The following is a 12,587-nucleotide window of genomic DNA, read 5'->3' as shown; positions in this document are numbered from 1 at the left end:
CCACACACTTGAACGGAGGGACGTGGAGGGTCCCTCATATGCAAGTGTCAGTTTTTCATGTGCTAAGCCTTCGGTCAACAACAACCTTCTTCAGAACACTAATGATCCAACACCAATGATTCTGAATGTGACATACGGTCACAGCTAAACCAAAAAGCTGCAGGGCTCCAGAATGAGACCATTTAGTCACATTTTGCGACCCTTTGACTTGGCAGTGCTAATTGGATGTGGAATTGGTCGCATCCTTGTGAGTTGCAAATCCTATCTCTTTCAAATCTCAGAAGTCTTTATTTTTTGGGTGGCTAAAATCATGATTAAGGGGCCCCCCGAGTGGCACAACGTTCTAAGGCACTGCTTGAGGCGTCACTACAGACCTGAGTTCGATCCCAGGCTGTGTCAGAACCGGCCATAACCGGGAGTCCCATAGGGTGGCGCACAACAGGCCTAGTGTCATCCGGGTTATGGGAGGGTTTGGCCAGGGGGGGCTTTACTAGGCTTATTGCGCTTTAGCAACTCCTTGTTCCTGGTCGGGTGCCTGCAGGCTGACTACGGTTGTCAGTTGAACAGTGTTTCCTCCGACACACAGCCCTACAGTGGACCGCTGTCATACCTGAGCCCCACAGTGGACCTCTATCAGTCATACCTGAGGCCCACAGTGGACCTCTATCAGCTGACATACCTGAGCCCCACAGTGGACCGCTATCAGCTGTCATACCTGAGCCCCACAGTGGACCTCTATCAGTCATACCTGAGCCACACAGTGGACCTCTATCAGTCATACCTGGCCCCACAGTGGACCTCTATCAGTCATACCTGAGCCCCACAGTGGACCTCTATCAGCTGTCATACCTGAGCCCCACAGTGGACCTCTATCAGCTGTGAGAAGAGGAGATAGCATCTGTTGGCAGCACAGAGGAAACATGTTTATTTTAGTTCCTCTGCTACTCTTACATCTGACAAGACTTTTCAGGAACACAAAAATATGTCAGAGACAAGAGGAAGACAGGAGACAGTTCAGCGAAACATTACTGATCTCAGCTATGGTTTGACTGGTACTGAATTGAAAAAAAAAAGAAAGTCTCAGAATAGGAGAAATCTAATAGAAAACCCACAGCAGGGGTATCAGAGGTCATTTCTAAAGAGATGCTGTAATGAAAGTAGAGGCAGGATTTCATGTTTCCCATGTGCAAATTGAAAATATCCCAAGTCGTCGACGACAGAATAGGGAAGGCCATACACCCCATCCATTCGGCAGTGTTGTTAGCCAAAAAACACCAACGTAAAACATGCATTATTTAGGAGCTAACGACGTGTGAGTCTATATTAAAAGGGTGAATCGTGGTGTCTGTCCTCATTGGGATGCAAGGCCCCCCCCGCCACAGACACACCTCTGGGAGCACATCAACCCTCCACGTCCCTCCGTCTGCACTTCAGCGCCTCGATGATAAACGTTGCGTAGCAGACTGTATGCATGAAGGCTATCGTAAGGAATTCTTTAATGTAGGACAAAGAAGTGTACAGTGCCTTTAATAACCAAGAAATGACACGGGAGATATCGAATAATAACAGGGGGTTGAGCAGAATGTTACATGTCATAGTAGTACATTTATTGAGATATACAAGGAGAGGACAACAATACTCCCCATATGAGATAAACAAGGTCTTGTAAGGAGGTTAAGGCATATCTAAAGCTGCCTGCGCACCTGAAGACTAGTACGTGCCTGATTAACACGTGTGAGGGATTCAGCTCTTTAAGATATAGTTGATGGCACCCAAGTGGCACTGTGGTCTAAGACACTGCATCTCAGTGCAAGAGGCGTTACTGCAGTACCTGGTTCGAATCCAGGCTACATCACATCCGGCCGTGATTGGGAGTCCCATAGGGCGGCACACAATTTGCCCAGCGTCGGCCGGGGTAGGCAGGAAGAATTTGTTCTTAACTGACTTGCCCAGTTAAATATATATTTTTTAAATGGCATTTATAAACAGTGTTGAGGTCTGGCAAGAGCATACAGCTGCAACACATTCAAATAATCATGTCTTCAACAGAGATGTTATTGTTCTCTCCGCCTCGACAGCCCTGTAGAACTCCATTATGTGGGCTTAGGTACTACTAGACGCTCCATATTGACTGATGGACAAGGGACTGCATTCTGTATCTCTGTGTCAGCTTAACATTTCAAACACTGCAGAGCACAATACGGAAAGCAACATTGCCCAACCGTTTGAGAACAGCAGCTTCAGCTACTCTGCAAGGCTGCTTGCTAATGAGCTAAATCGACTAGGATGACACTCAGGGGAACCTCTTTCAATTAGGGAAAAGCTGCAAAATCCCCATGTCACTATTTTGGACCACGGTGGCACACCAGCCACTCTATGGCCTTCTATGCCCAGAAGTCCATAGAGTTGCCTACAGATGTAGGATCTTAATTTGATCACCCTATTGCAGGACACCCTCCGGCAATGCAGGACATTTTTAACTTGTAATGTATTTGAAGTTTTTAAAGGTTTCTGAGGTTTGTCATTTCCAGTTTGAAATCATTAATGATGTTTCGACCCCGACAAACATGCCCAATTAATTACAATCCACATAATAATTCACATTTCCTGTTACGGCAGGATTACTTTCCTGCTGTAGCAATCTGGGTCAAATTAAGATCCTACACAGTTAAACCACATAGAGACCCATGAAGGTCCCACTGGTGGGTCCCACTGTTAACCCTTTACACTCGTGGGAATTGGCCTACAGTGTGTGGAAAGGGCTAAAATGCATAACCATGGTAGCAATTGAAAGGGAACAGTTTGGAGACAATATGAACATGATTAGACCAGAGGTGACGTACACAACAGTTCACCTGACACAAGACTGTTGATTTTACGTGCATTTTACATTTACTGTACGTTTCGCCGTATTTGTTGATAATAAAATCTGAAAATGTTCTGATAAAGACCATTCCTGGAAAATGTGGGGTGTGACAAGGGTTTGAGTGAGAGGACTAACTGGTGTCTCCAAAGTGTGCACAGTTCCTAAGTCATTCCTAAGGCACTTTTATGACTCAAAGCAGAGTCTTCATCTATGAGGTGTTTTTCTGAGCTCTCCTCGCTGTGCTGTTGAGGAACTACCCGCAAGCACACTTGTAGATGTTTCATTTGGAACACAACCCTGCAATCACAAAATTCCCAAAACAGTCCATTATATATCACAATCTGGGTCAGGTGGGCATGATTTGAAAGCTTGTTCTATTGCTAAACGATCAAATATGACCTTACAGTGCTAGGCTGCCAGAAGGAAATTCAGAGAAACAAATAGCCATTTTTGTTTGCAAAGAAAGAAATCATGAGTATGTTCAGGTGTGTGTGCCCCGGCTAATTTTCTTCACAATTAACAAACAAACAAGGGCTCGTTCTGTCCAAATAACTTTGTGATGCCGTGTGATCTTGTAACTGCACATCAAACATAGTGATCATAAGCGTTGACACTGTATTTGACATGAGTTTTATGATATGGAAATGTGACGTGCACATTTGGACTTGCGGGTGTTTGACGTGATTGTATGACATCAAAGAGGTCTGTATGATAATCCTCAACGGCTCACCTTTCAAAATACATCGAGTCCTCTTTCATTTACAGCATTTCCCTCACTTAGACAACAAAACATTTGCAAAAGTTGCTCAATCAGCGGGAGGGATGGGGGAACTTCTTGTCGCTGGCGGTGCTCATGTTCAGATCGTCTAACAGACGAAAACCCATACAGAGCTGTGAAGTGGAGAGCCTGATGTTAAACGGCATTTATAAACTGGGTGGTTCGAGCACTGAATGCTGATTGGCTGACAGCCGTGGTATATCAGACCGTATACCACGGGTATGACAAAACATTTATTTTTACTGCTCTAATTACATTGGTAACCAGTCTATGATAGCAATAAGGTACCTCACAGGTTTGTGGTATAGGGCCAATATACCACGGCGAAGAACTGTATCCAGTCACTCCGCATTACATTGTGTGTGAGAACAGCCCTTAGCCATGGTATATTGGCCATATACCACACCCCTTCGTGCCTTATTGCGTAAGTATAGCATGTTACCGTACAGCCACTACGTTCCAATTTAGGTGTTTATCAGTGTCTAAATCTGCCATTTTCAACCCGTATACATACGGGTACGAGTGTAAAGGGTTAAACTAGATAGAGACCCGTGGAGGTCCCACTGTTAAACCAGATAGAGACCCGTGGAGGTCCCACTGTTAAACCAGAGAGAGACCCGTGGAGGTCCCACTGTTAAACCAGATAGTGACCCGTGGAGGTCCCACTGTTAAACCAGATAGAGACCCGTGGAGGTCCCACTGTTAAACCAGATAGAGACCCGTGAAGGTCCCACTGTTAAACCAGATAGAGACCCGTGGAGGTCAATGTAGTAGGGAGTTGCAATTTCCAACAAGCCAATATTCTACATAGTTTAGTGCAGAAAACGTGGCAATTAACTACAATGACCATAATCCAATGCGCGCCCGCTTAAACTTGTCCGGTCTGGGTGGAGCACTGAGCTTTAAAATGAACAGTGTGGAGCAGACACGAAGACGGAGAGAAGAGAGAACACAGTGATCGAGAGGGATAGAAAGCCGTTGCTGCTCGAGGCTGAAAATACATTATCTAAGTGATTAATAGTTGGTATTCAGCAGTCATACAAGTATGCCTTATTTACTTTGATGAACTGCTAAAATAGTGATTTTGTCAGACAGCATAGGCAGCAGCTCTATAGAGACTTGGAATTAAATAATAAAGTAATCAAATAAAACACATAACTTTATTTTAAGTAAAGCAATGTGAGTAAATTATGGTTAATAAGTGATAATGGGCAGATACAAGAATCATGGGACTTTTATTCATTGTTTTCTTCAGTGTTGTTACAGCATTCAACCCAGATAATGCATAGTGCATTTAATGTGCCTCAAAAAATGTGAAACCTTAATCGAAAAAGCGTGATTATTTTTTAATAATCGAAACGAAACTGCACCGACCTCAAAAAGACCTTGTCAAAATTCAGGAAGTCTCCAGAATGGGATATGGGCCACCACTGTTAAACCACACAGAGAATCAGGAAGTCTCCAGAATGGGATATGGGCCACCACTGTTAAACCACACAGAGAATCAGGAAGTCTCCTGAATGGGATATGGGCCACCACTGTTAAACCACACAGAGAATCAGGAAGTCTCCTGAATGGGATATGGGCCACCACTGTTAAACCACACAGAGAATCAGGACAGGAAGTCTCCAGAATGGGATATGGGCCACCACTGTTAAACCACACAGAGAATCAGGACAGGAAGTCTCCAGAATGGGATATGGGCCACCACTGTTAAACCACACAGAGAATCAGGAAGTCTCCAGAATGGGATATGGGCCACCACTGTTAAACCACACAGAGAATCAGGAAGTCTCCAGAATGGGATATGGGCCACCACTGTTAAACCACACAGAGAATCAGGAAGTCTCCAGAATGGGCCATGGTCCACGCATGATACCTATGTCATTATATTACCCAGTCATGTATTACCGTTACAGTCATTTTAATGACCAAAGACTCAGCCCCTTTTTTTAACAGTCAAAAAGCTCCATCTGAATACATTTAATTAGATTAGAAGTTATTACCCGTCCCTACCAGTCCACGGTCACTGAGCAACGGCTAATATTTCACATTTTTACAGCATTTTTTTCAAATCGTATGGCCCTATTCAGGTTGAATGGACTGAAATATTTAATGCTAAGTAATGAGATACTGCTCACACATCGTCTTGGATTGTAATAAAAGATTTAACTAGGCTGTCCTGGGGGCCTCACCTCATTTATGGCGACATAGTAGCGAGGCTGCTGGAATCGGGGTGCGTTGTCATTGCGATCCCTCACCACAATGCGCACCTCGTGTAAAATGACGGTCCCGACCAGCTCATTGGTGCACTGGACCTGGACAACGATGGAATGGATGTAGGACGGGGGCTAAAAGGAAGGAAGAAGTTTTAGTCTCGGAAATCCCAGACCTAGGGGAACAACGCCAATGTGGGAGGCAAACGTCTGCCTAGAGAGACTAAATAGGTATCTTTTCAGTACAAACCGAGGACAGGAGGAGAGTTATTTTTCCTAATTCTATGGCCATGTGTCTCCTTTCAAACTGGTTCACACTGAAGTACAGGACTGATATGGATGTGTACAACATCTAGCGGAAGGTATGCCTCAGAGTCTACCTTTTAATCTCTGTGATTATCACAAACTGCTCTAACACCGGTACAAAAGCATATACCATTTAGCAGAAGCTTTTATCCACTGTACTGTGTACAAAGTAGACATGTGCAGTACACTATGAAGGTATACATGTCCAATAGAAGAATGAACAACAAACAAAACACTGAATAGAAAGAAGCTACATCATCCTGTGGAGCTTCACTTTCCCTTAAACTACATCCTGAGGTAATGTACATGTATAGCTAACCTGCAGTGAACAGTTTTTTCTTTAGAGGAACCCAAACCCACAAACCCTTTTGAGTTCTATTCTCCACAGACAAACATATGGATAGTCATAGTGAGCGTCAGAGGACTTACGTCTCGGTCGAGGGCCCTGCCGGTGCTGTTGAGGTACAGCCTTTGTCTGACCGGGTCCAGTATGACCCAGTGGTTGTAGTTGTCTCGGAGGGAGAGAGAGATGGTTCTGCCTGGGTCTTCCACTCGGCCTTGGATTTGCATATTCTCAACCAAAAGTGTTCCTTTACGAGAAGAGAAAAGAAGGTCCTTAGAAATGCAGTGAGGAGTTGATTGACAGAGATGTGATAAAACTACAAGCAGGTTCTCTGGGCAGTAAACATTCCCTTGTGGTGTTAAACTCACTCTTCTCGAGTGCTCTTTTATGAGATATTGTTACTTTCTTTCAGAAAAGCACAAGTAGAGAGAGAAATAAGCCCAGGAAAACAAAAGCTTCTGACTCATATTACTTGTTTTCTGAGAATGAAAAGTTCTGATGGAGAAAAAAAAAACTGCTAGACTGAAATGTTTTCAAATCAGAGGAGACCAATTAGTTGAGTCCAGCAGCATTTGAATGATGCATAACCTCTGAAAATGGTCAGCTATTGACGTTCATGAAAACCAGGGAGCCGGCCAAGCTAAAATTACATTTGACATCTTGACCATCTTCTCTGAAGCATGCCTGCTTTCCACACACTCTGATGCTGCAGTCCAGACAGGGACTAATAGCCTGCCAGATATCAGGCTTTGATGGTGCCTGAGCCTGAAGGTACTAACGTCCACGTACATTCATTCCAATTATGGCAAAGCACTGGCCAGTTCAGCCCCCGTTAATTACACAGTGCTACCCTCTGGACACACATTTCTGACATCAATTGTTGTGCAGTTAGAGTGGCTGTCAAGCTTCAAACCCACACCTAGCCTAGGTCCAGTACACACAACAAATAATGGTTCTAAATATTACCAGATGAGGGTTCTTTGGCTCGTAACCATAGTGGAACCCTTTTTGGTGCTATATTGAACCCTTTCCTAAGGTTCTATAAAGAACCATTAAATAAGGTTATATACAGTGCATAGGACAAAGAACCATTCAATAAAGGTATGTACAGTGCATTCGGAAAGTATTCAGACCCCTTGACTTTTCCCACATTTTGCTAGGTTACAGCCTTCTTCTAAAATGTATTAAATACATGTTTTCCCTCACCATTCTACACATAATAGCCCATAATGACAAATCAAAAACTGTTTTTTATACACTTTTGCAAATGTATAAAAAAAAACTTTATTTACATAAGTATTCAGACCCTTTGCCCTGAGGCTCGAAATTGAGCTCAGGTGCATCATGTTTCCATTGATTATCCTTGAGATGTTTCTACAACTTGATTGGAGTCCACCTGTGATAAATTCAATTGATTGGACATGATTTGGAAAGGCACACACCTGTCTATATAAGGTCCCACAGTTGACGGTGCATGTCAGAGGAAAAACCAAGCCATGAGGTCAAAGGAATTGTCCATAGAGAGCCAAGACAGGATTGTGTCGAGGCACAGATCTGGGGAAGGGTACCAAAACATTTCTGCAGCATTGAAGGTCCCCAAGAACACAGTGGCCTGCATCATTCTTAGATGTTAGAAGTTTGGAACCACCAATACTCTTTCTAGAGCTGACAGCCTGGCCAAACTAAGCAATTGTGAGAGAAGGGCCTTGGTTAGGGAAATGACCGAGAACCCGATGGGCACTCTGACAGAGATCCAGAGTTCCTCTGTGGAGATGGGAGAACCTTCCACAAGGACAACCATCTCTGCAGCACTCCACCAATCAGGCCTTTATGGTAGAGTGACCAGACGGAAGCCACTCCTCAGTAAAAGGCACATGACAGCCCGCTTGGAGTTTGTCAAAAGGCACCAAAAAGACTCTCAGACCATGAGAAACAAGAATCTCTGGTCTGATGAAACCAAGATTGAACTCTTTGGCCTGAATGTCAATTGTCACAACTGGAGGAATCCTGGGACCATCCCAAAGGTGAAGCACGGTAGTGGCAGCATCATGCTGTGTGGTTGTTTTTCAGCGGCAGGGACTGGGAGACTAGTCAGGATTGAGGGGAAGATTAACGAAGAAAAGTACAGAGAGATCCTTGATGGAGAAGGCTGTAACGTGACAAATGTGGAAAAAGTCAAGGAGCATGAATATTTTCCGAATGCAATGTTTATACAGTACCAGTCATAAGTTTGGACACACCTACTCATTCAAGAGTTTTTCTTTATTTGTACTATTTTCTACATTGTAGAATAATAGTAAAGACATCAAAACTATGAAATAACACATATGGAATCATGTAGTAACCAAAAAAGTGTTAAACAAATCAAAACATATGTCATATTTGAGATTCTTCAAAGCAGCCACCCTTTGCCTTGATTACAGCTTTGCACACATTATCTCAACCAGCTCAATGAGGTAGTCACCTGGAATGCATTTCAATAAACAGGTGTTCCTTCTTACTTGTTAATTTGTGGACTGTAATTCCTTCCTATTAATGACTTTGAGCCAATCATTTGTGCTGTGACAAGGTAGGGATGGTATACTGAAGATAGCCCTATGTGGTAAAAGACCCAGTCCATACATTGGCAAGAACAGCTCAAATAAGCAAAGAGAAACGACAGTCATTACTTTAAAACATGAAGGTCAGTCAATACGGAAAATGTCAAGAACTTTGAACGTTTCTGTCACGTCCTGACCTTAGTTCCTTTTGTATGTCTCGATTTTAGGTTGGTCAGGACGTGAGTTGGGGTGGGCATTCTATGTTTTGTTCTTGTGTTTATATTTCTATGTGTTTGGCCTGGTATGGTATATTCCCAATCAGAGGCAGCTGTCAATCGTTGTCTCTGACTGAGAACCAAACTTAGGTAGCCTGTTTTCCCACTTTTGTTTGTGGGTGGTTATTTTCCGTTTCAGTGTTTTCACCATACGGGACTGTTTCGGTTTCCATTTATTCTCTTGTTTGTTTGCTTTCGGTGTTCAGTGTAATAAATATGACGAACATTTACCACGCTGCATATTGGTCCGATATTTCCTACTCCTCCTCAGAAGAGGAAGACGACAACCGTTACAGTTTCTTCAAATGCAGTCGCAAAAACCATCAAGCACTATGATGAAACTGGCTCTCATGAGGACCACCACAGGAAAGGAAGACCGAGAGTTACCTCTGCTACAGAGCATAAGTTCATTCGAGTTAATTGCACCTCAGATTGCAGCCCAAAGAAATGCTTCACAGAGTTCAAGTAACAGACACATCTCAGCATCAACTCTTCAGAGGATACTGTGTGAATCACGCCTTCAAATCAAATCAAATGTTATTTGTCACATGTGCCAAATACAACAGGTGTAGACCTTACAGTGAAATGCTTACTTACAAGCCCTTAACCAACAATGCCGTTTTAATTAAGAAAAATACCTAAAAAAAAGTAACAAATAATTAATGAGCAGCTGTAAAATAACAATACAGAGGCTATATACAGGGGGCACCGGTACAGAGTCAATGTGCAGGGGCACCGGTTAGTCGAGGTAATTGAGGTAATATGTACATGTAGGTAGAGTTATTAAAGTGACTATGCATAAATAAAAACAGAGAGTAGCAGCAGCGTTAAGGGGGGGCAATGCAAATAGTCTGGGTAGCCATTTGATTAGATGTTCAGGAGCGTTATGGCTTGGGGGTAGAAGCTGTTTAGAAACCTCTTGGACCTAGACTTGGCACTCCAGTACCACACGGCCAGGTCTCTGACCTCAGTATAGCAGTCTATGACTAGGGCCTTCCTCTGACACCACCTGTTATATAGGTCCTGGATGACAGGAAGCTTGGCCCCATTGATGTACTGGGCCATACGCACTACCCTCTGTAGTGCCTTGCAGTCAGAGGTCGAGCAGTTGCCATAGTCAGAGGCCGAGCAGTGATGAAACCCATCAGGATGCTCTTGATGGTGCAGCTGTAGAACCTTTTGAGGATCTGAGGACCCATGCCAAGTTTCCTGAGGGGGAATAGGTTTTGTTGTGCCCTCTTCACGACTGTCTTGGTGTGCTTGGACCATGTTTTGTTTGTTATGTGGAGGAACTTGAAGCTCACAACCTGCACCACTCAAGCCCTGTCGATAAGAATGGGGGAATGCTCGATCCTCCTTTTCCTGTAGTCCATAATCATCTCTTTTGTCTTGATCACGTTGCGGGTAAGGTTGTTGTCCTGGCACCACACGGCCAGGTCTCTGACCTCCCTATAAGCCGTCTCATTGTTTATTTTGTATTTTTTGTTGTTGAATTTCACCCCTTTTTCTCCCCAATTTCGTGGTATCCCATTGTTAGTAGCTACTATCTTGTCTCATCGCTACAAGTCCCGTACGGGCTCGGGAGAGACGAAGGTTGAAAGTCATGCGTCCTCCGATAACCAAGCCGCACTGCTTCTTAACACAGACCCGGAAGCCAGCCGCACCAATGTGTCGGAGGAAACACTGTGTGCACCTGGCAACCTTGGTTAGCATGCACTGCGCCCGGCCCGCCACAAGAGTCGCTGGTGCACGATGAGACAAGGATATCCCTACCGGCCAAGCCCTCCCTAACCCGGACGACGCTAGGCCAATTGCGCGTCGCCCCACGGTTCGCGGCCGCGAACCCAGAGTCTCTGGTGGCACAGCTGATGCTGCAGTACAGCGCCCTTAACCACTGCGCCACCCGGGAGGCCCTAAGCTGTCTCATTGTTGTCGGTGATCAGGCCTACTACTGCTGTGTCATCTGCAAACTTAATGATGGTTTTGAAGTCGTGCCTGGCTGTGCAGTCATGAGTGAACAGGGAGTACGGGCGGGGACTGTGTTGGGGCCCCTGTGTTGAAGATAAGCATGGCGGATGTGTTGTTACCTACCCTCACCACCTGGGGGTGGCCCGTCAGGAAGTCCACGATCCAGTTGCAGAGGGAGGTGTTTAGTCCCAGGGTCCTTAGCTTAGTGATGAGCTTTGAGGGTACTATGGTGTTGAACGCTGAGCTGTAGTCAATGAATAGCATTCTCACATAGGTGTTCCTTTTGTCCAGGTGTGAAAGGGCAGTGTGGAGTACAATAGAGATAGCATCATCTGTGGATCTGTTGGGGTGGAATGAAAATTGAAGTGGGTCTAGGATTTCATGGTTGAATTGCTGCAAAGAAACCACTACTAAAGGACACCAATAATAGGAAGAGACTTGCTTGGGCCAAGAAACATGAGCAATGGACATTAGACCGGTGGAAATTCGTCCTTTGGTCTGATGAGTTGAAATTTGACATTTTTGGTTCCAACCGCTGTGTCTTTGTGAGACACAGAGTAGGTGAACAGATGATCTCCACATATGTGGTTTCCACCATTAAGCACGGAGGAGGAGGTGTGATGGTGTGGGGGTGCTTTGCTGGTGGCACTATCTGAGATTTATTTAGAATTCAAGGCACACTTAACCAGCACGGCTACCACAACATTCTGCAGTGATACGTCATCCCACCTGGTTCGCACTTAGTGGGACTATCATTTGTTTTTCAACAGGACAATGACCCAACACACCTCCAGGCTGTGTAAAGGCTATTTGACTAAGAAGGAGAGTGATGGAGTGCTGCATCAGATGAACTGGTCTCCACAATCACCCGATCTCAACCTAATTGAGATGGTTTGGGATGGGTTGGACTGCAGATTGAAGTAAAAGCAGCCAACAAGTGCTCAGCATATGTGGGAACTCCTTTAAGACAGTTGTAAAAGCATTCCTCTTGAAGCTGGTGGAGTGTGCAAAGCTGTCATCATGGCAAAGGGAGGCTACTTTGAAGAATCTCAAATATAAAATATATTTTGATTTGTTTAACACTTTTTAGGTTACTACATGATTCCATATGTGGTATTTCATAGTTTTGATGTCTTCACTATCATTCTACAATGTATAAAATAGTAAAAATAAAGAAAAACTTTTGAATTAGTAGGTGTGTCCAAACTTTTGACTGGTACTGTATATATACTGTATACCACAAAAACAGGGTGCCGCTATGGTTACAACCCTATATGGTTCTATATAGAACCTTT

General features: G+C 44.2%; 1 protein-coding gene across 4 annotated transcripts in view; it reads right to left on the bottom strand.

Moving 5' to 3' along the window:
• LOC124048149 (protocadherin-15-like) overlaps positions 1 to 12,587 on the bottom strand; it is a 353,300-nt gene that overhangs the window by 210,710 nt on the left and 130,003 nt on the right. For all 4 annotated transcript variants that reach the window (XM_046368624.1, XM_046368627.1, XM_046368626.1 and 1 more), the window contains 2 exons: positions 6,596 to 6,756; positions 5,840 to 5,995 (listed from right to left, as the gene is read on the bottom strand). In XM_046368624.1, coding sequence (XP_046224580.1) covers positions 5,840 to 5,995; positions 6,596 to 6,756 — 317 coding nt within the window. The remainder of the gene's footprint in view (positions 1 to 5,839; positions 5,996 to 6,595; positions 6,757 to 12,587) is intronic.

Source organism: Oncorhynchus gorbuscha, linkage group LG11 (genome assembly GCF_021184085.1).
Source record: "Oncorhynchus gorbuscha isolate QuinsamMale2020 ecotype Even-year linkage group LG11, OgorEven_v1.0, whole genome shotgun sequence".
Classification (NCBI taxonomy): Eukaryota; Metazoa; Chordata; class Actinopteri; order Salmoniformes; family Salmonidae; genus Oncorhynchus; species Oncorhynchus gorbuscha.
The sequence above is the reverse complement of the archived record's forward strand: the minus strand, read 5'-3'. Positions and strand labels throughout refer to the sequence as shown.